The 26236-nt window shown below is 38.9% G+C and overlaps 1 protein-coding gene across 1 annotated transcript in view; it reads right to left on the bottom strand.

Annotated features, from left to right (window-relative positions):
• Positions 1 to 26236, bottom strand: part of EXOC4 (exocyst complex component 4) — a 755478-nt gene that overhangs the window by 409307 nt on the left and 319935 nt on the right. Inside the window, exon 10 of the mRNA XM_070423919.1 lies at positions 1532 to 1628. Within this exon, the coding sequence (XP_070280020.1) occupies positions 1532 to 1628 (97 nt within the window). The remainder of the gene's footprint in view (positions 1 to 1531; positions 1629 to 26236) is intronic.

Here is a 26236-nt window from a genome sequence, read left to right as displayed (position 1 = left end):
CATGAATTTACTCAAATGTTTGCTAAAACAATTTTTTAAAGATTAATAACATTTCTTTTAAAATCTTTTATTTTTTTATTGTGCAAAAGTGAGGATTTCTATTGTTATTGTTGTTGAATTTATTTATTTGTGCTTTCTGCATTTAAACCTAATTGGGTAAAGTATTCCAGTACAATTTTAAAACACTGGTTAAAAGATGAGAATTAAATGAATTCTAATGATATCAATTTAGTAATTCTTGGCTAATGAGATGGTAGGATAATTCTAGTAATAACTTACTTATGTTTTTGAAAAGTACATACAGTATTATCTCTGACCATTTCAGTAGCATCTGTTTAACCATTAATCCACATGCCTCAAGTATTATAGAAGTTACCTGAGAAAGTTAACATGATGATATGAGGTATCTAACTTTTAATGAACTCGAGGGTTTCTTACTCATTATATGAAAATACAGCAAAAATATGTACTGGTTATTACCAAGGAAAACGTATAATTAATATTACATTAGATATTATATATATTAGATATATTAGTCCCAAAAGTTCTTTTTTATTGTAGCCAAAACTCATAATTTACCATATTAATGTCTTTCAGGGATGGAGTACAGTAAGTGTTAACTATATGCACATAGTTTTAACAGATCTCAAGAACTTTTTCATCTTGCAAAAATGAAACTTTAGATCCACTGAACAAACCCCCTTCCCTCATCCCAAAAAGTACTCTTTTAATGGTACTTAGGTCTTAAATTTTTTTTAAAATAGAACTATCATGTATTCTTATTTTCTTACATCATAATATCACAATAAATTGAGCCCCATAATAGTCACCATCAAGTCTTCCTTCAACATATAAAAATCATGTATTTGATTGATATAATGTCTTTAGTTTTATAAATCATATTTGTTCAGAGACCTGCCAATTCTCAAAGGAAATCTGAGTAATTAGTGTAAATTAGTGAGACAGATCACGGGTCTGCAATTTTTTGCTGTCAAGGGCCGGAGAGTAAGTATTTTAAGCTTTATGGGCCATATGGGTTCTGCTGCAAATATTCACTGCTGCAATTGTAGCACAAAAACAGCTATGGGCAATACATAAATGAATGAGCATGAAAACAATTTGGAATGACTTGGCCTAGTCTTCCACATTAAATAAACCATGAACCGTGTGTCAATAAAAATGTATTTACAAAAACATGTGGCAGTTAGACCTCTCCCATGGGCCCTAGTTTGCCATCCCTGAAATACATAAGGAGGGGAAGGAAAAGACGGGGGAAGGGAGAAGGGAAGGGACAGAGAGTAGGAGAGAAAGTCTAAAGTATTTATGAAGTATTACTCCTGAAAACAAATAGCTACTTAGTGGAGTTGACATTATTTATTCTATTGACCACTTTGATAGTGAGGCCCTAAGAAATGGAACAAGTTTGTTTTTTTTTATGATGTCTCAATGCTGACTGACCTATTAGCATTCCATACATCTGCAACAATAATGAAAATATTGACCTTCAGCGACTACACAGGATTGGACTTACCTTAGTAGCGGATGGAATATGACAGTAATATTTCTGGCTCCAGGTTTGCAGACAAATTTTGTTCCTCCACCTTCAATTAAATTGTCATCAGGACCACCTTTCAGAAAAAAAAAATAGAGATTTACTTTTTTAGAAATATTACAAAGAAATTAAACAAGCATATCTAGATAAATGTTATGGGGGCATAAGAAGGACCATCTTTGAAAACAATTGCCTTCAATATCTACAAAACATTTTGGAATGACTTGGCCTAGTCTTCCACATTAAATAAACCATGAATGAGCATTTTCATGGAAGTACAGTGAGAATATAGAGTATATTTCAAGAAAAAGTGCAAAGGTATAGCTCTTGCTGTCTAACCACCAGTATCTATCTTGAACAGTAGAGCACAGACAGCTTTCAAGGGAAGAGAACTGCCATACAAAGTTGTCCAGGGCTGTAAAGATCGGAGCAGAGACCCAAACAAACTTAACTGTGTGTATTTCATCAAATCTAAGATCGCACTGATTGTAAGATCTGCTATTATTTTAGGTTAACAGTAAGGGAAAAAATGTCCTGCTAATTAAACTACAGAATGCTTCCTTATTACTTAGGATCTTTATTTTTTCTTACTGAAAAGCTCCTTTTAAAATAAGTGGATGTTTACCATAAGTCTCACATACACATGTAATAAGGAGATATAAGAAATATAAACTGGTTGAGATATTCCTAAAACTATGGAATACTCAGAGTCCAGCTCTTCTGAATGACTCCAAGTTGTCACTTTCCTTATTTTCTAAAGATGGTCATCAAGTGAGTTTCTTAAAGGAGTGTATCCAGCACTTTATTTCAAGCTGCTGATTGATATCCACTCTGCCAGGTTTAATATATCAATATGTTCTTGATGCCATCAGGTCTAAAGAAAACATGTCCCTGTACTAAGCAAGAATCATATTCTTTCTTCAAATGGTCCTTACGAGGTTCATTATCTGAAATACCGAGTCACAGTATGAGGAATAGTCACTCAACTCCTACACACTGAGGCAAAAACAAGTCATTATGAGTGTCTTCGGCTGGACATCCATTAAGATGCCATTGATTACAGATATATCCTAATTTCAGAGAGTTTAGGATGTGAAAACAATGTATATTTTAGGATGTTGGGAGAAATGCTCTCCTTCCACCTCCAATGCTCATATTTCTTTCCATTAAAATGAAGCTTGATGAATGTAACCCCTGACCTCTCTCCATCTTTAACCCACTCCAGGGAAAGTGAACTAACTCCTCTGTTTAAATTGAGAAGAAAAGGCTGGGCATAGTTGCTTCAGCAACCCCCTTACTCCGGTTTAGAAACCGGATGCACATAGATAATAAGTGTGGTCTTGCTAAGTTGAGTAATAAAGGTTCTGCCCTGTCAGAGAAGGACAAGTGGTCTAGCACCTTCCGTGAGGGGGTATGCAAATCAGTTTAATGTTGATGTTCATTTAGAACTCTCACTCGACTTTCTATCTGGCCTGTATCAATATAAAAGTAATGTTCATCTTTCACCTATCTTATGTTATTTCTTAAGAGTGTCAAGACTCTGACAGGAAAGATACATGCCACAAAATGGGCTTCTCAAAACCTTCACAATCTGCAGTTACAATGTTTCCCTTCTTTTTCCTAAATTAAACATTTTCTTTCTAATTATAGTTCTTTGCCTGATTCCAAACACAGCTTAATCTCACCTGATTTATTATCTATCTCAATGGTCTCTGAGGCATCTTGGAAATTGACTGATAAAAACATGCGAAGCTTCAGAAATCCATAGCCCAGATCCTCAAGGTTCCCAGGGGCACCAGAGTCTAGACAAATCCCACTTGGATTAGTTGTTTCCACCAACTAATCAGAGCAAGGTCTCTCTTAAGGAAAACAGAAAATATAATGGCATTTTCAGCGCTTAAGTCTAAAGCATGAGCTATTTTTTTCTCACTAGAAAGAAATCCATCTTATTGTACTATCTTTGCATCAGTCCTATGACTGTTCTGCTGAGTTAAAGGAGAGCATCAAGACCAGCACAAACACGACTCTTATAAAAACCCTCCTCAGAGGTCCCCGGATAGTCACAGACAGAAAAAAAGGAGCAGTCAATATGCCTCTTTTATCAACACTTCCCCTTCTAAGATCATAAAATCTAGACACAATTGAGTCACCAAGGAAATGGGGGGTGGGTGTATAGAAGAAACCTGGTTATATTCTGCACTCCAGGGACAACATAAATAACTTACTATGGAATAAATGAATGCACACAAAAAATAATGCTTAAATCTACTAGATGTGAGCATATCTTTTTAAAGACTACATGATCTCCAAAGGCTTTTAAAAATTCTGATGTTCTGAGATTTTCGGTATTCAATAATTAAATACAGACCTGATTTACCCACCTCCAGTCATTTATTCTAAATCCCTGTTAGCTATAGACACAGGATTACTGAAAGGTTGGGCAGAAATATAAAGGAAAAGAAAAAAGGAGAGAGACTTGAAGCTGAAAAGCAATTCCACATACAAGAACTTCTTTGTTACTCCAGTCCTGCTACCAAGGGCCATCCACACCGTATTCTCTGTGATTTCCTTCTTACAAACCACAAGTTTTCACCTAGCTTACTAAATTACCAATAAACAACACTGGCCCAGGGAAAATATTCTTGAAAACAGAGCTTCACAACCAAAGGTAAAGGCTGTGGCCAAAGACCATTCAGCCTGTGACTCTCTGTGCTCTGAGATTTATCCTAGCCGGCAACCAGGCTCCAGTCCTTACACGCCTTCCTGTAATCAAGCAACAAGGAGCTGCTGCCATGAACAGTCCTAGGGAGCACGTTGTCCCATCCTGAGAAGAGCACAGGATGGCCCAGAGCATCTCCTTCCCGCCATTCATTATGCCACAGTCCATCTGGGCTGGCGAGGCCAGGTGATAGGCACCAGAGAAAACGGAGAATGATGATGGATGGCTGGGGAGAAGGGAAACTGACAATAGCATTCCAAGGAGAAGATATGTTCTGCAGAAAGGAGGGGCAGAAACGCCCCAACCACATTTCCTGTTTCTGACAATGAGGACAGGGTGTGACAGGCTCCCTCAGATGATTGGCAAGAGGCACCCAGGCCACCTAGTGACTGTGGAGATGACAGCCTCTTAGAGTTCACAGTTAGTCCTTCATTTAGAACGCATTTCCTTATAGATAATGAACTCCCAAACTCATTTATTCCTTGATTCTCCCAACTAGAATTTGATGGCATTTATAACATAGTCATTTTAGTAGAACAGAAATAAAAAACCAAAACCACAGAAAAAAAGGGAAACACATGTTCTCACTGAGAGAACGATGGTACAGTGGGAAGAATCAAAAAGATCTGTGCCAGACCCCACATCAGCTACTTACTAGTATAAGTGTGATAAAATTATTTCAATCCTCTGAGCCTCAGCTTTTCTATTTATAAAATATAGATTGCAGTAAACTCTTTCAAAGACTTTGGTGATGTTTAAGTAAGATAATATACTCAAGGGCATTCAGGACAGTGTCTGTACCTAATGTATCTCAAATAAATGGTGGTCTAATTTCCCCTTGAGAATTACCAAGCAGTCAAGGACTTACTGATCAGAAACACACACACACACACACACACACACACACACACACACACACACAGAAACACCATCACTGGAACATAAACTAAAATACAAAAACTCCAAATTCAAAAAAAATGTTATTCTTGCTACTGTAGGAAACATTATACAAGTCTATATACAAGCCTTTAATGAGACTAATTAAACTGTCTGCCTTATTTTGGGGGCAGTATTATTGTAGCGAAAAGCTTAGAAAACTGCAGAGAACACAGCACAATGGAAGAAATTAGTCTTTATCCACTCTTGCACTTTAATTAAAAATAATCATTATTAAATGTATTGGTGTTCCAGTGGTGAATGCTTTGTGCCAAACACTGAGATGAGAACTAGAGAATGTGAGGTCCCGTCTGCTGAGCCGCAGAGTCTCAATCTAACTTGGCCTTTCCATACAGAACCACTGTGAAGGGAAATGCTTTTGCAGCAAACACTTTGCTTCATAAATACTTTCTAAGGATTATAAACATGCATTCAGTACAATAAATATGGAATTGCTGATTGCATCAATAAATACGGACTTTAATTGGCCCTAAGAGCCAGCTGAATGGTCGAAGAATTCCCTGAATTCACAGCCCTCACCTTGCCAGAGGGGTTCTTCTAGATCAAGCTCTTTGGCAAATGCCCATTTTTAAAGCACAAATTATCATTATGATTTAATGCTGTTGCTGCTTCTACTAGCACTACCAACAAACTTGTAACAAGGGACTATATATGAGCTTGGGGTTTGGTACTCAATTAGGAAGAAAATGAAGGTAAAGTAATTTTCCTTACACTCAAATAACTGACAATCACAGTCAAGTCAAGCAATTTGGGATTGGTGAGGACATTCTATTGCTCATGAATAAGGTGCTTTTGGGGGGTGGGGGGGCGGAAATCCAGGCAACCAGCCCCTTCAAGGAAAGGATCATCTTGACTCAACTCTCACCAAGCGTGTAATTATTTTTTTAGTATGTTTTTCTTGATTTCAGGGAGGAAGGGAGAGGGAGAGGGAGACAGAAACTTCAATGATGAGAGGGAATCATTGATTGGCTGCCTCCTGTATGCCCCCAAGTGAGGATTGAGCCTGCAACCCGCGCATGTGTCCTGACCAGGAATTGAACCATGACCTGCTGGTTCATAGGTTGACGCTCAACCACTGAGCCACCACGGCCAGGCACCAAATGTGTAATTATTAACAATAATGCTAATTTGTTAATGGATGAGAATAGTTTCTGGCATGTAATGAATACTCAGTAAGTATTTGTTGAATGACTATATAAATGAACAAATGAACAAAAAATGATAATGTCTCTTTTAGTCCAAGTGAATTCATAGTACAAAGCAATGAGGAACAAACAGCAGTTATGTTTTACATAAAGTATGTTCAGTAAGGAATCCAAGTTTCATAAAGTCCTGAAAAAGTGTATTGATTAAGACATTATTTGTAGAAAATTTCACAAATAGAAACAAATGATTTATCTAAACCATTAGAAAAGTAAATGTCTTGCCTATATTTCATTGCTCAATTACATTTTATTCCTGGGTAGCCAGCTTTAATGTTGTACTGTAGATAACTAAGATGTGTCAAGTACTACACAGGATATGTAGAGAGAAGGTCAGGAAGGGGAAAGCAGATTCATTTATTACTCATCTACAAGGAAACTGCTACTGTGCTAGACATTTTACATAAAATGTCTCACTTACCCTTAAAAATACCCCTGTAATACCCTTACCTATCACAGAGATGAAGAAATTGAGGGTGTTGGGAGCAAAGTATCTTGATCAAGGTCATACACATGGTAGGTTCAGTATTCAAACAATTTCCCCCCAAATATACATACTTAATGTCATTTTAGGTTCCCAAGAAACTCACAAGTAGAATAAAATGACATAGATGACGGGTGATACAGGAATATTCTAAAACTAGAGGCCCAATGCACCAAATTCATGCAAGGGGCTCGGCCCCAGCCACCTCTGCCTTGGCCCCCGCTGCCGCAGCTTCATCTAGAAAGTCATCCGGAAGGACATCCAGTCTAATTAGCATATTACACTTTTATTATTATAGATAGGGAGGAGTAAACCCTGGTGTTATGGTGACTTTAACATAAAATGCATTTTCTATGGAATCAACACTAACTATAACAGTTGGTTATATAAATTCAGGCTTAATTAACTTAGTGGCATAGAGGCTTAAGGTGAGAGGTGATGAACTGAACTAATCTTTGAAAGGAGGGCGAGAAAAACTATTAAGGATTCCTTGACAATCCTTTTAGATTGCTAAGGGCACAGGTGAGATACAATAACTGAAATTTATAGCAATGCAATATAGCTGTAGGATATTCTAGAGCAGAAATAAGAGTGAAGAAGAAAGGACTTTGAGAGCCAGGGTTAAGGATTTACCACCTAGAATGGGTGAAAACAAGGGATAAAAAGTGTTGAAGGTTCTAGTGAGAAAGAAATTAAAGTGATTAACCATAGATGGGTCAAAGCTTGGTGGTGAGAAAACAAATTAGGCTTGGAAAGGGTTTGAAGAAAATGATAGAAGCTGACACTTGGCGTCTCTATAAGATCAAAGAATATTTATGGCTGGAATCAGAGGAGAGAAAATGTGAAGAAAATGGAAGGCTGCAGTTAAAGAGGGACATACCTTGAATTATAGCCTTCCTTGCCTTTCCCTATAGTTGCAACCACAGGTAGCCCTCTCCTGAATTAGAAATGGCATAGTGGCCAGAGGGCAGTAAGTTTGATGTTTCCTACTTAAAGAATTTGGGAGTAGGGTAAAACTGAGGAAAGAAGGAAGGAAGGGAGGGAAGGGAAGGAAGGGGAGGGAGGGGAGGGAGGGAGGGAGATGAGGAAGGGAAGGAAGGAAGGGAGGGAGGGAAGGAGGGAGGGAGATGAGGAAGGGAAGGAAGGAAGGGAGGGAGGGAGGGAGGGAGGGAGGGAGATGAGGAAGGGAAGGAAGGAAGGGAAGGAGGGAGGGAGGGAGGGAGATGAGGAAGGGAAGGAAGGAAGGAAGGGAGGGAGGGAGGGAGGGAGGGAGGGAAGGAGGGAGGGAGGGGAAATTCTAAGGATTGCAGCTCAGAGGAAGAAGGGGGCATTCCTATCGGTTCTCTCTAGAGTAGTGGTTCTCAACCTGTGGGTCAAGACCCCTTTGGGGATCGAATGACCCTTTCACAGGGATTGCCTAAGACTATCAGAAAACACATATATAATTACATATTGTTTTTGTGATTAATCACTATGCTTTAATTATGTTCAATTTGTAACAATGAAAATACATCCTGCATATCAGATATTTACATTACGATTCATAACAGTAGCAAAATTACAGTTATGAAGTAGCAATGAAAATAATTTTATGGTTGGGGGTCACCACAACATGAGGAACTGTATTAAAGGGTCGCGGTATTAGGAAGGTTGAGAACCACTGCTCTAGAGGTATAAGCAGAGAAAGGGAGGCAGTCTAAATTAGGGACTGCCTAATGGTAAGCTATTGTGAGAAGGACAAACAGTGCGTGGCTTGAAGTATGAAGAACAATATATTATATGTATGTGCAGTATCTTGTATCTGTTAGAAATTTGATTTGAGCAGACTGCTAGGAAGGACATACTTCACTTGAGTTTTGCTTCAAGTAAGACCATTTCTTCTGGATTTTTGGTAAAAGACCATGAAATATTTTTTATAAAGAAAGAAAAATCATATTCTTTTGTTGTTCAAGAATTGAACATATTCTAGCTCCTATATAGCCAGTGAATTTTATAATAATCTATTACTTTGGGATGGTCTCTCAGTTTAAAAAACAAAACAGAAAAAATCAATTTCTTAATTATCTTCCTAGCAATAACTTGTAAGAGGTTTTGGAGTACAGAATGACAAGGAGCAACCACAACAAAAATGAAGCAACACATTTTAAGGTTAATAAGAGTCCATCCTGAACCACCAGTAAAATGTGCTCACCTGGAGTCTTCCATGAGCATAAGTCAAAAAAGGCTCCACTAGTAACAGCACTGGCTTTCTGCAATGGAGTATGAAGTGGCGTGCTCTCTAGGAAGAGCAAATGTAAGACTGAGCCAATTACCAAAGGATCCAGTCACTGCGTGCATGTCTTTAAATGGGGATCCCGGAGAGACAAGGGAACTTGAATTGACCATCTTTGAGGAGCATTCCTATTCTGGTGACATTATCCTTGAACTCGTTTTGTTCTAAGGCTATATAAGGAGACGCATTGATTCTTTCTTTTCCTTCCACTTTGTAACCCATTCCCTAGTTTTGATTTTTTTGAATCTATTCAATATGCTTAGTGGCTAGTCAGATATAACTGGCTCAGAGATTCTCATGTGTGTAAGCTGGAGTCCCCTACCTTATGTATCATGTGTCTGGTTTCTTTCACTTAGCATGTTTTCCAAGTTCATCCAAGTGGTAGCATAAATCAGACTTCACTTCTTTTTAGGGCCAGGTAATATTTTAAAGTATGTATATACCACATCTACTGATGAACATTTGGGTATTTCCACACTTTGGCTATTATAAACAATGCTAATCTAAACATCCATGTACGAGTTTTGTGTGGATGGTTGTTTGCAGTTCTCTTCAGCATAGACCTAGAATTTGAATTGTTGGGCCATCTGATAACACTATGTTTAACATTTTGAGCAACTGCCAGATTGTTTTCCAAAGAGGCTGCACCCTAATGCTCACTGCTGTTATTCTAAATAACTAATTGTTTAAAAAAGAAATCTGGGAAGGTGGGGGGGTGGGGGTAGGGTTGATGGACAGCACACAGAGGAAGTACAAGGTGGGGTAAAAGTAGGTTTACAGCTGTTCCCATGGAAAATAACACAATTAATAAGTGAATAATAATACAAGAATGAACAGTGTTTCTTGTACTCACAACTATAAACCTACTTTTGCCCACGCTGTGTATTTTGTTCTCCCTTTCCCACCAGCCCCAGGTCTGCCTCCTGAGGAAGCACTACCAGCTATCACAGGTGAGAGCGGATGCATTTGGGAATTGGCACAACTGGGAAATGATCTGTACTCTTACAACTAAGTATCTGCTGGTTCATCACCTATGATTAAAACAGACAGTAAGGTTTCCCTCCTCACTCAAGTTTCAGGTTGCAGAAGGTTTTACTGTTTGCTCAGTGGTTCCTGTTAAAATAAAGCAAGAGTGATAGGAAGGATGACAGAATGCAGTGCCTCTCTCTGATCAGATAAGCCCTTCTCAGTGTTGACCTAGCACGTATGTTTGCCTGGTCAGGGGTCTTTCGATGATGGCTTGCCAGCTGAGTGGTAGATTTATGATGTGGATAAGCATCAACCTGAAAACAGATTGAGCCCATCAATCTTATTTTGCCTGTGAAATGGTCTATGTTGGAGCCCGGGCCACTGGGAATGAATAGGGCATAAATACACTAGTTCATAGAAAGAAATGGTAGTGTTAAATGCTGTCACTCTCTTCACACTCACCAAGTTGGAAAGGTGTTATTTTGAAGGGACTGATATGACAATATGACAGGTAAAAAGTATAATAAGCCAAAAATGACTATGAGAAGAGGGAGAGATGAAGGGTTCTTTAGGTACAAATGTAGATTCCAAATACAAATTGCAGAACATGGCAGCAGTTAGCTTACAGACACAGATAATCAGCGCTGGCATCCAAACAGAAACAGCATCCCTCCACGGCTCATTGGAAGCATGTGCATTACCGAGGCACAGGTGGCTTTAAGTAACGACTAGAAAACCCACGGTCACTGTTTAGGTTTAATCAGCAATAGTGAACTTTCCAGGCACTTTAGGCAAAAACTCCTGCAATATTCTCACAGAATTAAAATTGGTCTCCTAAGCCAACTAACCATGAGCCATGATATGATCAACACTCAAAATTATAGCTGGCAGATGTATTTTTCTCTGTTTCTACATAAATAGAGCATAATACAGGATTATGCATACCCTATGTTCAGCAAATACTTGATAAAAATAATCAGTATTTTACACTCTATTTAAACTGGCCATCCTTTGCAGATCTCCAATGGCCAACATATTTTTTCACCCCAATGGAGTACTATTGATAAAAAAAAAATACAACCCTCTCATTCATCTGCAATTGAAATATGTCAACAACCTTAAAAAAGCCGAGTCTTCTCTGTTTGCCTTGACCTCCGTCCTTCATTAAATGCAGTGAGTTCAATGTCAGCCACACACCAAAGCACAAACTAGTGAATTTTTCCAATAATATCTGCTCCACATTTTGCTGACATGTACTTATTGTCGAAATTTTTACTTTCCATTTTATCAGTCATAATTGGTATAAAGCATATTTACACATTACTGGAGCCCAAAATTCCAGTTCTAGGAATTTCCTCCCATCTTCAGTAAAAAATAATATCATGGGTAAATTTAAGATTTTCAAGCATATTCATCACAGAAAAATATATTAAACTAAAAAAATTCACTTCAATTGCAAAGCAATAGGAAATTGGTTTTATGTACACAGATATATAATTGATACAAACATACACACAAACAAATTATAACCAAAATATGATGTGGCCATTAAAAATATATACACACTGTAATATGGCAAGAAAAAGATATAAAAGGCAGAGACCATTATGGCAAAAGTTTATTAATGAAAATAATATTTTAAAATACTAGTAAGCCTGTATTATATGTGTTATATTGCAATATTAGAAGTCTTTGCTGATCTGATTTTTCGTCTCTCCTTTCTGCTGAATCTTGTGCCTGAAACCTTTTTTCCTATGTGTTGTGTGCAGTGTGTGCATGCACGTGTGTTTTATAAACTCACATTACTTAGAAATGTATCTGTAGCAATTATTTGAGGCCTGATTTAAAGGTAGTTTCCACCAGAAAACATTAGCAATAGCTTCTGCTTATCCATATAAAGAAACTACCAACCCAGAACCCATTTTAAATTAAATTCTCACTTCGAAATTTTCTCATATCACCCAAAGGATATATACTTTGGCAATAAAACTCTAGAGATCTTTCCTCCCTTTGGCCTGTGCCAAGGATAGCCATTTTTTTAGTGCCTTCAAGGTGGTTATGGGAAAGGGGTGGTATTTCTAGATGGTCCATATACTCTATGTGGAGTTTGGGGGTTCCTGGTACTAGACTTCCCAGGTTGGCTAAGTTCTGGGCTTTGCTCTTGTTCTCACATGCCTTGTAAGTTTCCTTGGGCTTGACAAAACCCTCAAAGTGAAAACTGACTTTAGAAGTACTTCCTTCAAAATGTTTTCTTTGTTTTGTTTTGTTTTGTTTTTGGCTTCCTGTAATCATAACTTTTTGCAACTTCATCAAAGCAATTGCTAAGTGTTTTATCCAACATTTTAAATTTTTTCATGGGAGTATCTACAAAGATCTCAATCATACTGCTGAAAAGAGAAGTCTCCATATAATCTACTCCTTACAAAATAGTCTACAAATAACTTCCCCTCAGAATTCAATTATTCCAGTGAAAGTGTCTTTGGATTCTACTTGGATATCCCTGTGATTGTTTTTAATCAATTCTCACAGTAAACTGGAGAGTAGAGTAGGATATAGTTCTTGCCTTAAATATTATGAATTAACCTGAGATAGTGAAATATAACAATATATAGTAAAGCACAATTTGGTATCAATTATAAAATCCAATTATTAGAAGAGTGAACTTCTCTTAACTTTGATATCAAGTAATTATAAGAGATTAAGTTGCTCAATACTCTGAGCCACCTATTTCTTACCAACAAAATAAGGAGAATGAACCATACAGTGTACTCTTGAGAAACCCTTGTATCTATGAAATTGTATTTCCTAGATTATATATTTCCTTTATACTATATTCTACCCACTGGGTTTATTTACATTTTCTGATACTGTAGAACAGTGATGGCGAATCTTTTGAGCTCGGCGTGTCAGCATTTGAAAAACCCTAACTTAACTCTGGTGCCATCTCACATATAGAAATTTTTTGATATTTGCAACCATAGTAAAACAAAGACTTATATTTTTGATATTTATTTTATATATTTAAATGCCATTTAAGAAAGAAAAATCAACCAAAAAAATGAGTTTGCGTGTCACCTCTGACATGCGAGTCATAGGTTCACCATTACTGCTGTAGAATATAATATAGTAGAACCTTTATCAAGTAGAAATTTATGCCAATTATTATAATCATTGAGATTTCATATGCAATAATTCTAATGGGATTTTAAATAAGAATGAACTGTACTTTTGCTTTGGGATATTAGTTATGCTTCAGGAAAAAATAATTTGTATCATCTCGGGTTGACATTTTTATACCATCTAATTAGGATTATCTTATGCTCTCTTTCTTTTAGGGTAATCATGTTAGATACTGCCTTGAATATGACAAAATGGGCAAAATTCATCGCATGTCTCTGCAATTTTAATTTAAAATGTTTCTCAATTATTCACCCCAGATAGGTATCAGAATTTTAAATAAATCACTATAACCAATGGTTTTCAAAGAAGCAATTCTGAAAAAATATATATTTGATTAAAAAACAATGTATTTAATTGAATTCTATCTATAATCAGGAACTTGGCATCTTCATGCCTAGGAGTGGGCATGTGATGATGTAAACATAACTAATAAACATAGTGTATGACTGGAAGAACTTCATGTTCTGACTGGGGTATAAAAAAATAAACCAAAGTGAGAAACAAAACTATTATAAAATATAGCAAAAGAATGTAAAAAGTAGCATTTCACCAAGATAGATCTGTCCCTTTGAACTTGGAAGCCAACTTACATAATAAGCCTAATAAAATCCAGGAAAACATGTGAAGTTACAGTTGTTTGGCAGATAAAATATGCCATTGTTCCCTACAAAGTAGCCTGATATTAATAATACAAGAAAGCAGATTGGCAAAGATAACACATGGTACAGAGTCCCTAATATTGGTATTCAATAAATACCCCATTTGGCTGATAAAAAATAGTGACTCAATCATATAACAAAGGAGCTACTTATCAACATTTTCTAAATACATCATATAAAATTATTGCTAAAACCCCTTCCTGGAAAAGTACTTTGCCTTTGTATTTCTTTAAAGATTGGTGAATCTGCTTTTTAAATGTTTTTCAAAAATCTAAAATATAGACAAGGCTTTTTGTTAAAACAAAATGTACAAAAGAATGACTTGTCAATTTAGCTCAGTACGGAGCAGAGATGGGCAGAGGTTACTAACAAAAAGACTCTGAAGATATGAGACAAAGCAACTTAGGCCTGGAAATTGATGGTCCGTGGACAAGGTTTCAGTGTAAACATTTTTCATCCCAACATTCAAGCACCACTCCAGCAACAGAGAACAAAGGCAAGGCTAGGACAAAAAGACTGAAGGCAGATTCAATTCAAATACATTCTGTAAGTTTTTATTCCATCCAACCATGCACAGGCATTGCACAGGTCCTGGCACGGTAAGAACATCAACCTTTGGTTGGGAGTGTTTAAAACCTTGTGTCATTTTCACTCTCTTATTTTGCTCATGCCTCTCATCCAACCCATCAGAAAACCTGGTTGGTTCAGTCTTCAAAACATCGAGGCCCACTACTTCTCCCCACCCCCACTGCTACACTTTCCTCTGCCTCAGTCCTTGCCCTTGTCAGGAGCTCTCAGCATACCAGCCAGGGGGATGCTCTTAAAATGTAAGGCCAATCCAGCTCTCCTCGCGCCTCAATGCTCCAAATGCTTCCTATCTCATTTGGAATTGAAGCCCAACTCCTCACAATTACCTGGAAGACGCTATACCGTCTGCCGCTGTAATTTTCTGGGTTTCTCTCCTACTATGCCCTGGCTCACTCTGCTCGTTATACAGGCCCCTATTGTGAACACACCATGAACACAGCTGCCTCGGGCCTCTGGTCATCCCGTTCCCTCTGTCACTTTCTTCTTCCAGGTCTACATGGTTTGCTCCCTATGGCCTTCATGTCTCTACTCACCTGCCTCGCTCTCAGTTCTCAGGAAGTCCTTCCTGGGCATGTAAAGTAGAGGGCAAGTGAGGAGAAGGAAGGTAAAGGGAGGGGAGGAGGAGAGCCAGCTCACAGAGGCCTGCGAGGTCATGTTACAAAAAATAGCTACTTAATCCTAACTACAATGGGAAGCTATTTTAAACTTGGAGCAGAACAGGGTATAATTTAATGCAAATTTGAGATCGTGTTTTTAAAAACTCAGAATAATCTCTAACACAACCTTATCCTTAATTTTTATCCTGACATAAAGTCTTGCTTCAAAAAACCACTCATACATTCCCCAAAACCAAGTCTCTCGTCTGTCTCCTTCGATTCTCTCTGCCACGCAGCACAGTGAGCTGGGACCACCATCAACCAAACCAAAGGCCACAAAACCACTGGCCACGCTTCCCAAGGCCCACTGCCCCTCTTGTTCCTGTTTCATTGCTCCATCTCCTTGAATATAAACGATCTAACCACTCATCCTCCACCTCATCATATTCTGAGTTTCCTTGCTCCTGACTGAGATCGGACATTTCTCTGATCCCCACGCCCCTCTCTGTCATCCCCTGGTTTTCTCTGTGAACACTGTTGCTCTATGGGCCTCTCAGTGTGCATTTCCTCTCACAGGCAGAATGGGTCGTCTAGTCTGGACGGTGTCCTGCAGCTTCCAGACTGCTGTGTCTCAGCACTTGAATAAAATCATAATATTTTTACAATGAGATATACAGATGCATCTTCAGGCAAACAGAGTTAAAATGACTTGATGCCTGGGAACGGCTGTAAAATACTTCACAAAGAATAAAAAAGAAAATGGAAGATGAAACAAAATACAATCGTGATAACTATTAAATATGGATAATGAGTATATAGAATATATATGTTTAACACAAATAACAACCATATATTAATTTTCCTGGATCCACTTGAGTCTTTAGTAAAAACTGTCCTAAATCCTGTTCCAGCATGTCCCCTGAATACAACATACATATTTATCAGAATTAACAACTGAAGGATAATGAAATTTAACTACTTGGCCAAAACTGTAGCTATTGCTCTCCACCTCAAAAGTACTTATATGAGCAACAAGGCCTTCCTAGGGTCCTTTATTGACCTTGCACAGATACCTTATAACCTTCACTTTCCTCCTATTAAAGGAAAGTCCCTCAGGGTAAACACCCACCTGTAGGTATTTCAAATTGGTTTTGCTGAGTACAGGCCTGGCAAATAGCACGCACGCAGGATGCCAAGAGCAGGCTTCATGGTGTGACACTCAATGTCTACTGTCAGAAGCCTTAGATTTAGTAAGAACTGCTCAGAGGTGGCATTCAAAAGTATCTCACCACGGAAACACCTGACCTAACACATGCTCATGGCAACCTTGCAAACCATAGGCAGAGAAAAGTGAAATGTGACTGGATACAAGTTGGTGGCATGTTTACTGGAGAAAAATCTTTAGATTCTGGGCACAGAACAAATGACTGTTTTGCAGAACTGATCTCATGCATCTTGCACTATAATATTTTATTTCATCTTTATTTTCAATGTTTTTATTCATTTTAGAGAGAGAGGAAAGAAGAGGGGTAGAGAGAAAAATCAATGGGAGAGAAACATCTATCAGCTGTCTCCTACATGCCCCCTACTGGGGATTGGGCCTGCAACCTGGGCAAGGGTCCTTGGTTCATGGGTCAATGCTCAACCACTGAGCCACACATCTTGAAGCAGTTATGTGTGGTGCCCTTCTCTCTCCAGGAACTGTGACTACCTTGAACTCAGGGCATGTTGAAGGCAGGGTCTTTTTTACCTATTTAATGCCTTTACCTCTTTGTACCTAATATAATGCCTTTAGCTTTAATACAGTGTTCCACAGCTGATGAACACAATAAACATAAAACCATTCTGTGAAGGCAGAAAGAAATTACCACCAACTCAAATGACATAATCAACACAGTGTTGACCTAGGTCTCTTTGCAGAATATAAGAGAAGAAATGCATGAGATGCATCCTCTCCTGTTTTTACCAAGGTAAAATAAATTTTCATCCCTGTTCTCCGTTTACCCAACCAAAAAATAGTCCCAAACTCAGATCAAATTGTTCTGCATTAAATTAGAGATTAAACAAACTCCCAGGAAAACTCTGCTGAGACTTAAACAACTTGATTTTGTAGCATATATTCTATTAAAAATGCCTCTATTTAAAAAAAAAAGCCAAGAAAAAAATTTTTGCCACTTAAATTTTACAATGTTAATAAAAGAGAACTTAAAATTACTTAAGGATATCAAATTTTGCTTGTTATTTGCCCCACGTCTTTACTTGCCAAATATTACATTTATATCAAGCCATGCTTGATTGCTTTTCTAAAATCTACTTTTATACTTAAGTTGTATGTAGTTTTATGAAATGGTCCACTTTTCATGACTCTGTGAACAAGAGATGACCAAAGAGCAGATGTTCCAAGCATAAAACAGATTCACAAACACTGATGCAAATGTGTCCATTATAACAATTTGCATTTCTTCTGCTAATGCTTCTTATAAGAAGTCTATAAAGCAATTGCAGTCTTCTAATCTGCTTAGAGCACAACAGAGAAAGAGTTATTAGAATGATCACAGAATGCTTGTGGTGATACAATTTCACTCTGGTCTCTTTCACGTACAGCTCCACGAGATCTCCAGGCTCCTCGTGGTGCCCTTATTTATTTACTGAATTTCTGAGTTGGTGCCATGAAAGGGATTTAAACAGTGTTATGTAGATCACGCTTGGGTAAATTGTCCTTCTGATGCTGCCTAATCTGTTTTTACTCCAAATACTATCTTGTCTAAGATCCAACACCATATGCATTGAAATAAGTTGTTCTTCACTGTTTCACAACCTGATTGATTAGTTGTTCACATCCCATCTGCCTCAGAAAGCTGCACGGTGCCTTTACTCTCACTGGTGCACAAAGGGTGAGCTGCCGTTTTCCTCCATGTCATCACTTGATCAGCATATCTGACACAGGTCTCAGTTCTCCTTTCAACTACTTACACCCTTAAAATGCATGCAAATATTTTAAGGAACAGGTCAGTGCAGCAGGAGCTTGACTAATGTGTTTGTCATCTTCCATATTTACTAATGTTTCAAAAACATTGGTCTCAAAAAACTGTCCATGCTATTGTAAACTACATTGAAGCCAGGCTGTACACTAATACTCGCCCAAACTCGGCAAGCCAATTACTTTATTATTAGCAAACACATGGTGTATGGTGTACCTCTAGGAACAGGATGAAAGGATCCTAGGATCTGTAAATAACAACCAGGAATGACAGCAGATGGAATAATCTGAGGGCATGGGGATTTTTAGGGAGAAGAGAAAGAAAATGGTCTGGAAGACGCAAGGAAGATGCCTATTGTAACTGCACAGGAACTCTTTGTTCCAGCCAGCTTTGTCCAGTCTAATAGCACCGTGACTCACTTGCCTCTTTCAACCAGATCCCCCACCTTTGCACTAACTGTTCACCCCCTCCCTTACCATTAAGCCCTTAGGCCAGTGGTTCTCAACCTGTGGGTCGCGACCCCTTTGGGGGTCGAACGACCCTTTCACAGGGGTCGCCTGAGACCATCGGAAAACACATATATAATTACATATTGTTTTTGTGATTAATCACTATGCTTTAATTATGTTCAATTTGTAACAATGAAATTGGGGGCCACCACAACATGAGGAATTGTATTAAAGGGTGGCGGCATTAGGAAGGTTGAGAACAACTGCCTTAGGCCATCAGGTTCTGGTCAGCATCAAACTTTCTTAAGAAAAGGCCTCAGGTCTGTTGATCAAGAAGACAGAGTTTAGGTCCAGAGTTTAGCATCTTGACCTCAGATGTGTTTCAGCCCCAGGCCCATGAAAGCAGAAAGACCCTACAGATCCCACCTCATGAAACCAGACAGAAGGAGGCCATGGATGACATCAGAATCTGATGCAATGACCAACTACTCCCTCCTTGGGCCCCAATCGATGGGGCAGAGCCCAGGACCCCAACTCCCTTAGTCACCATGACTAATGATTTTCTCCCTATATAACCCATCAATGCCCTGAAGCCATGGGGAGCCATTTTAGAGCACTAGCTCAGGTGTCTCCGGGTGTGGTCCTTAATAACCCTCTACTGTCTTTGCTGCAAACTGCTGTTCATGTTTTATTGGGCTTTGATGCATGTGGACAAACAGACTCCTTTAGTCTGGTAACACTATTGTGTCTCTAGAAAGAAAAAGCCACCTGTTAGAACAGCAGCAAGGAAGTGGGCTCTCAAAGGTGAGATGGATTTTAGTTCTAATTGCTCTAGAAAGAAGGTTAAAGGGTCATTCAATAAAGATGTGAGGGATATAAGATATTTGTAAAAAAGTCAGACACTGGACAAAGGAGGGAAATGTAGATGTACGGAGAGGGATAATGATCTGCAGATGTATGGTAACTGCGGAACTCTGGACTCTGTGTGGTGACTGGCGTGAATGAGATAAGGGGCATGGTGAATGGAACAGACTGCAAAGGTGAGCCTGTAAGGGCTGTGGAGGATGAAGAGCCATGGGAATTACCAGGAATATACACAGACAACTCTGAGGCCCTTGAGTTCACTCTTTTGGTGTTAGCTTGGAAGCTACCCTCTTCTAGAGTCTTAGTCAATAAATGATTCTCAAGCTTCATTTTTCTTCTTGGATCTAGAAACATCAATTGACACAATTAACCCTATAATTTCTAGAATAATTTCCTCACCCTATAATCTCTTGATTTTCCTCTTTACTAACTAGTCCTCCATTTTCTTGCTGATTCCTCCTCAACTTCCTGACCTTTTCTTTCAAGTTGCCCACGGGTCAACCCTTGAACCCTTTTTGTGTTCTAGAAACAAGCCATAGAGGTTATCATTTATTTAACCTGGTGGCTTTAAATATCACCTATATGTTAATGACACCTCAACTCATATCTCCAGTCCAGACCTCTCTAGAACTCCTGACTTTTATGTCCAGCTGACTAATCTGTATCTCCACTGGGATTCTAATAGGTATGGCTCTAATTTAATATGTCCAAAAACAAACTCTGACCCATCTCCCACCTCTTAACTTATCTTTAATAGTCTTCCTTATCTCAGTAAAAAGGAATAAAGTGCTGACTCATTCTACAACATGGATGGACCTTAAAAACATGCTACGTGACAGAAACCAGACACAAAAGACCACATACTGATGGCTTCATTTATATTAACTATCTAGAATAGAAAGAAAAAATGCATGAGTGTCTGCCAGGAGCCAGGGAAAGGAGAAATGGGGAATGACTGCTAACAGAGAGGGCTTTCTTTGGGAGATGATAACAGTGGTGATGGTTGCACAACTCTGTAAACTTACTAAAGATTACTGAATTGTACACTGTAAAATGGTATTATGGTATGTGAATTTTATCTCAATAAAAACATTTATAATAAAATAAATATAATGAAAGATAAGAACTTTGTTTTGTTTCTTCTTGTATAACAATATCTGATAATAGTATATGTGTGAGTGTACCCCAAAAATGTATCCACACTTTAATAACTGATAGCTCAATTTTGAAAATGAAATGTATTTTAAGAAACACTGCCTTTATAATTATTCAAAGTGTGTGTATTAGTATATGTTTTTGGGGACACTATCTATAATAATAAAAGCGTAATATGCTAATTAGACTGGACAACCAAACAACCTTCTAGACAACCTTCTGAACAAAGCCAGGGCTGCAAGGGCCAAGGCATCGGGCCTCTAGTATATATATATATATATATATATATATATATATATATATATATATAAACGTCAACTATTCGGCTGTTCTCTCTTCCTCATACACCAGTATCTAATGATGTGTGAAAGAGAAGCAGAGGTAAGACCCAAAGTCCACTGTCCTATCCTGAAATCAGTCCTGAAAGGTAGTGTAAATGTGAATAAGAGCTGAGGAAGAAGTACGAAGTGTGTCACTTCTTTATGTTCGGAAGTTACTTTTATTTAGTTAGTTATTTGTATAACACTGCATTTGAGTTTAAAGTTATTTCTTGTAGAGTACAAATGGTAAATTCTAAACCAATCCACAGACAGGTATTACAAAACTATTTTGTGTAAGGCACAGTGAGAGAAAACTAAAAGCCCAAGGTACGAGGCCTTACCCTTAAGAAATTTATAACCTACATGGGTGGAAATCAAATATCCAAGTCCTAAAATTTCCAAAGATAAAAGACCTGTAAGTAAAATAATAAAATTATGTAGGATTTTAATTTGGTAGCAACTGAAGAAAATATCTCATGTTCAATATTCTTAATTTTTAAAATGTGACATTTGTTCAATATCATTAACTGAGGCTGTGGTAGACACTCAATAACTACGTTTATTAGATGATCATAACTCCACAGTGTATCTTATAACCTGGGGGACTTTTCCCTCAACATGCACACACACTTACTTATTTTTTACAATTAAGGTTCTCCAGTCCACACAGCACGAGCTCATTTCCCACATCCACCAACACGCAAAGAGGCCATTCCACACAGCACAAGGCTCTCAAGTGTGCTGCTGCCTGGCACTCATGCCAAGCACAGAGCACCCCATCAAGAAGAAAACCAGCCAAAACCGGTTTGGCTCAGTGGATAGAGCGTCGGCCTTCGGACTGAAAGGTCCCAGGTTCGATTCCGGTCAGGGGCATGTACCTTGGTTGCGGGCACATCCCCAGTGGGAGATGTGCAGGAGGCAGCTGATCGATGTCTCTCTCATCGATGTTTCTAACTCTCTATCTCTCTCCCTTCCTCTCTGTAAAAAATCAATAAAATATATTAAAAAAAAAAAAAAAGAAGAAAACCAGCCAAAGCCAAAATATCTGCCTGCCTCGATTTCACCCTGCCATATCGTATGCCTCAACCTGTCTGTCCATAATCTCCTTCAGATGGGTTTCTCTCCCTTCTCATCATGGCCCGTTGTTGGTGTGCAATTCAATCACAGATAAATTAGTCTTTAGGAAACATTCCCATTCTAGCTCTGCAGTCACATCAGAAACCCCATACCCTGAGTTAATTTTGTTACAGCTTTGAGCTCTTGCATTTCAATGCAAAATCACCTCCCCAAGAGCATGCCACTGATATTGGCAAGAAAGCACAAGGGGCTGCCACACAACTGAACCGCCAATAACAACCGGGGAAACTCACCCCTCAGCAGACATTAGTAATCACGGGAAAACAGCCAGAACTTTAATCACAAGTCTTTCAAAAACAGCCAGGGATTTCAAAATGCTGTTATTCTAGGATGTGACCCTAATACAGTGCTTAATCAAAGCCACTGCCAGCACAAGAATAACCTCAGACTTTAATGAAAACCAATTTCATAAAAGTCAGTGTGTCGGCATCATGCTGGACCCAATTTAGCACAACTCTAAAAGTTTACATATAACACATTCTATAGATAAAATTTGTTTATGGCACCTTACGGCAGCTGTACATTTGGGACTGTGTATTTATACAAATACACATGCACGTGCCCACACACATACGCACTGTCATTTAGGCATATGCTGTCACGCAATTAAGGTTCTCTAGTCCACAAAAGCACAGGAGCGTGAACCTGTGTGACGGTGGCCCGCTGGGCAGGCAGGTGCAGGATCCAGGCTGGACTGCCCCTATCCCAGAGGTGGGGTGGAGGCTTTCTTCAAATCAGAAGTTGGGGCGAGAGCATTTTTTGGTGCCAAGTCTCTGCTGGCAAAACACACAAGTCCCAGATGTTCAGGAAGCCTGAAGCGTGACTTAACTCAGCCTCCAGATCTACATAGGTTGTGTCCTGGCAACATGGCAAAGCTAAGATCACACTGTAAGACACAGCAGCTGCCAAAACTGCTACTGTGGCTGGAGAGGGCACACAGAGCTGTTCTCCTTCATCAAGAAGAGGAAAGAAAAGTGGCAGAAAACTGCCAGTTCATCCTGTCTGCTCAACCCCCTCTTCCAGGGCTTCTCTCTTCCCCCAGTAGGAGAGAATGGGGGGCGGGGGGAGACAGAGAGGAAGAGGCTACACTGAATGTTGTATACATTTATAAAGATCTCCTCCTGGTAATGTGCATATAATGGTGAATAAACAATTCAGAGCGATGTATAGCCCATTAGAATTGGAGGAAATGAGTTAACACACACACACACACACACACACATATATATATATCCATGTGTGCACACATACATCACACACCATCTCCAAACATCTCAAAAGGCTGCTTTATCTCACCAGATAATGTCCACCAAATCTTTCCAAAAATAAAAGGGAGAAATTTATCTGAATAGAAAATAATGTGACTGTCAGTGAGTACTACAGCCCACAATAATCATTAATATTCAGCATTTCAATTAACTAAAAAAACAATCTGAGATTTTTTTTTACCCCTGAAAAACCACCCCAATCACAAAGAGGTCTATGAAAAATAATTCCACATAAACTATTTCTTAATTTTAAAAGCAAGGGAGAGGTTGGGCAAAGGGGTATACACCTGTCATGTTTCCAGGCACTGTCACCGGGACAGTCTTTAGGGGATATAACCAGGCAGGTGACTAACAGCAAACCGAACTGAAGAGTCCAGTCAGGAGGGATTCCGTAATTCAGGAGCTCCCATCCATAAAGATCTCCTGATTGTTTACTAGGTAGACCTGACAGCTGGACTTCATCAGCTTTCTTCTCAATGCAGACTCCCAAGGACAACTGATTCCCATTTAATAATCACACACATTAGTGATTCAGGGAGCAAGATGGCCTATGGCGCACAGATTTCTGGCTGGGTTTTCTCTGGCTCTGAAGGTTATGCCTGCTGGCTAAGGATTACAGAGTTAATCTCAGAGTGAACTGGGGAGACCAAGACTAATGAAGAAATGTCGAGTCCACAACCGGAACAGTAAAGCTGCATCGGGATCTTGTCCTGAAAAATCTCTCCTGGCTGGACGTTATTCATGCTCCTGTATCACTTGTAAAAACAAAACACCACCACAGCACTTATTGACAGAACGGAAGTGGTGACTACTCGCAGTCCTTTTTCTCCACAACAAATGGAGATTGAGAAGAACTGAGACCAAAATGAAAGACTTTCCTAATTTTTGGAAGACTTAAGCCTTTTATTACATCTACGTAGTTGTTGGATTGATCTTTCAAGGCCTCTCAAGATAATCCGAGGTACAAAAGGGAATGCGTTCCAAAGGCTCCCTGGGCTGCGAAGACCTCAAGTCCAGATCTTGCCAGACTTTGGTTTGGCCAAAGAATAATCGCAGCAGGTAACATTCACAGACTCAAATTTCACTCTCAGGAGTCAACACATACCACAGCCTCATGCTCACCTATCTGAATCCACCTGTGGCCACAGCATTAGGCAAGGAAAGCAAATGGACCATATCTCAAACCACATTCATTGAAGCCCCCAAACCAAGTGTCTGCTACCTTTTCTAATCCTTTGAGCTGCCCAGTCTGTCTAGCAGTGTGCAGCCCTAAGGGACTCACTTCTGCAAACAGACTGCTAAAGAAGCCCCTTAACCAACTCATTGCAGCAACTTAGTTCCAGGTGTATTTTTAAAACAAATATATTTAGTGCTAGGAAAACAGGCAATGTTACTAGGAAATATGAAGACTATATTTTTAAATTATTCATTAAAATGTAGTTACATAAAAATAGTGGAAAAGAAAGCAAAAGAGTGCTATCTATGCCTTCATTTCCTTTATGTTTGGACAGCTCATTTTACATAAAACAAAGAGGGTGATGGCCACAAGGCAATCTTTGTTATTATTTTATTTAATGGCTAATCAAGTATTGTTCTCCCAAACACAAAACCATAAATAAGCAAACTGGAAATGCTGAAACAAATGGCCGTTTGTTTTTAGGATGCTATTTAATATTGTTAAAGGGTGGACTGTAAAGGCCAGGGAGGGGAGGAGGGAGAAAAGAAAATGATTCATTTGGTGTTTGTCGTGTTTCTTTCTGGGACTGAACTGAGGACCTGGGTCTCATGAATCTAAATGCTACCTCGTGGCCCAGTTCCTAATGATTGGTCTATTAAGCTGTACTCAGACTTATTTGAACAATTAAATGGGCTTGTCCAAAACAGCCTGCCTTCCAGTAGATAAAATACACAAATTCCCTTAGGGGATGAATATAGGGCAAGAATACAAAGAACAGTGTCTAGCAATGGTAAGGATGTCAGGAAATGTCAGATCCCCAGGGGAAAACTAATGCAAACTCTGGTTAGAGCTAGGCGCCATTTTTTTCTTAAGTGAAATTACAGTCTATGGTCTCCCCTTAGGAAAAACAACTGCTCCAGTTAATCAAAGTGTAGTGTAGAGTGGGCTTCCTTTTTTCAAAGTTGGAGACAAAAGCAATAGCAGCAACACAGCTTTCATGCCATTGCCGACAGGAAATTCAACTCTTCTCGGGACAACATTTCTCTGGAAAAAAACTGAACCAGAAATGAGAGTTGCACAATCTGAGTTCCTCTCTCTGATGCCAATTTCCGGCCTGGTATGCTGGGAACTAAAGGAATCTGGAGGATAAATTTAACTTAATTACATATTTAAGCCATGTTCTGATTTTGCTGATGGATTCAAACAATGATGCTAAAAGTTAGGCATTTTGCTTGATGATTTCTGTTCAGTCTGACAAACACACAAATCACTTGAGTAAAATGAGCTGTGGCCTCCCCACCTTTCCCAGGCCAGGGAGGTTCAGTTTCAGTTTGAGTACTGGAGTTACACTTAGCTCTGACTTCCAGTGATTTCCCCTCAGAGATCCTTTCCATTATGAAACTCAAAGGTACTGCCACCCTCATTCAAAGTCCCCAAAGGGCAGTTAACAACGCCTGGTGGAGGCAACTAGGCTTTATTCTCCTGGTTTTGATGTTGCAGTCTTAAGTGTACAGCCTCACAAAAATTAGATGAAACAAGTATTAAGTATTTAACTTCCATGGAATTCTACCAACCTCCTCTTAGGTATGAAGGAAGGCCTTGCCTTTTCCATGATTTCCAGTTACATTTTGATATTGTGGGATAATATGCTTCCTCTGCCATAAAAGTGGGGTGAGGGTACAAAGAGCTAAGACAAACTGTCTTTCA

This window comes from Myotis yumanensis, unplaced genomic scaffold, assembly GCF_028538775.1.
Source record: "Myotis yumanensis isolate MYYU_CA2020_CCGP unplaced genomic scaffold, mMyoYum1.0.hap1 SCAF_9, whole genome shotgun sequence".
Classification (NCBI taxonomy): domain Eukaryota; kingdom Metazoa; phylum Chordata; class Mammalia; order Chiroptera; family Vespertilionidae; genus Myotis; species Myotis yumanensis.
This window is presented reverse-complemented; position numbering and strand designations above follow the sequence as displayed.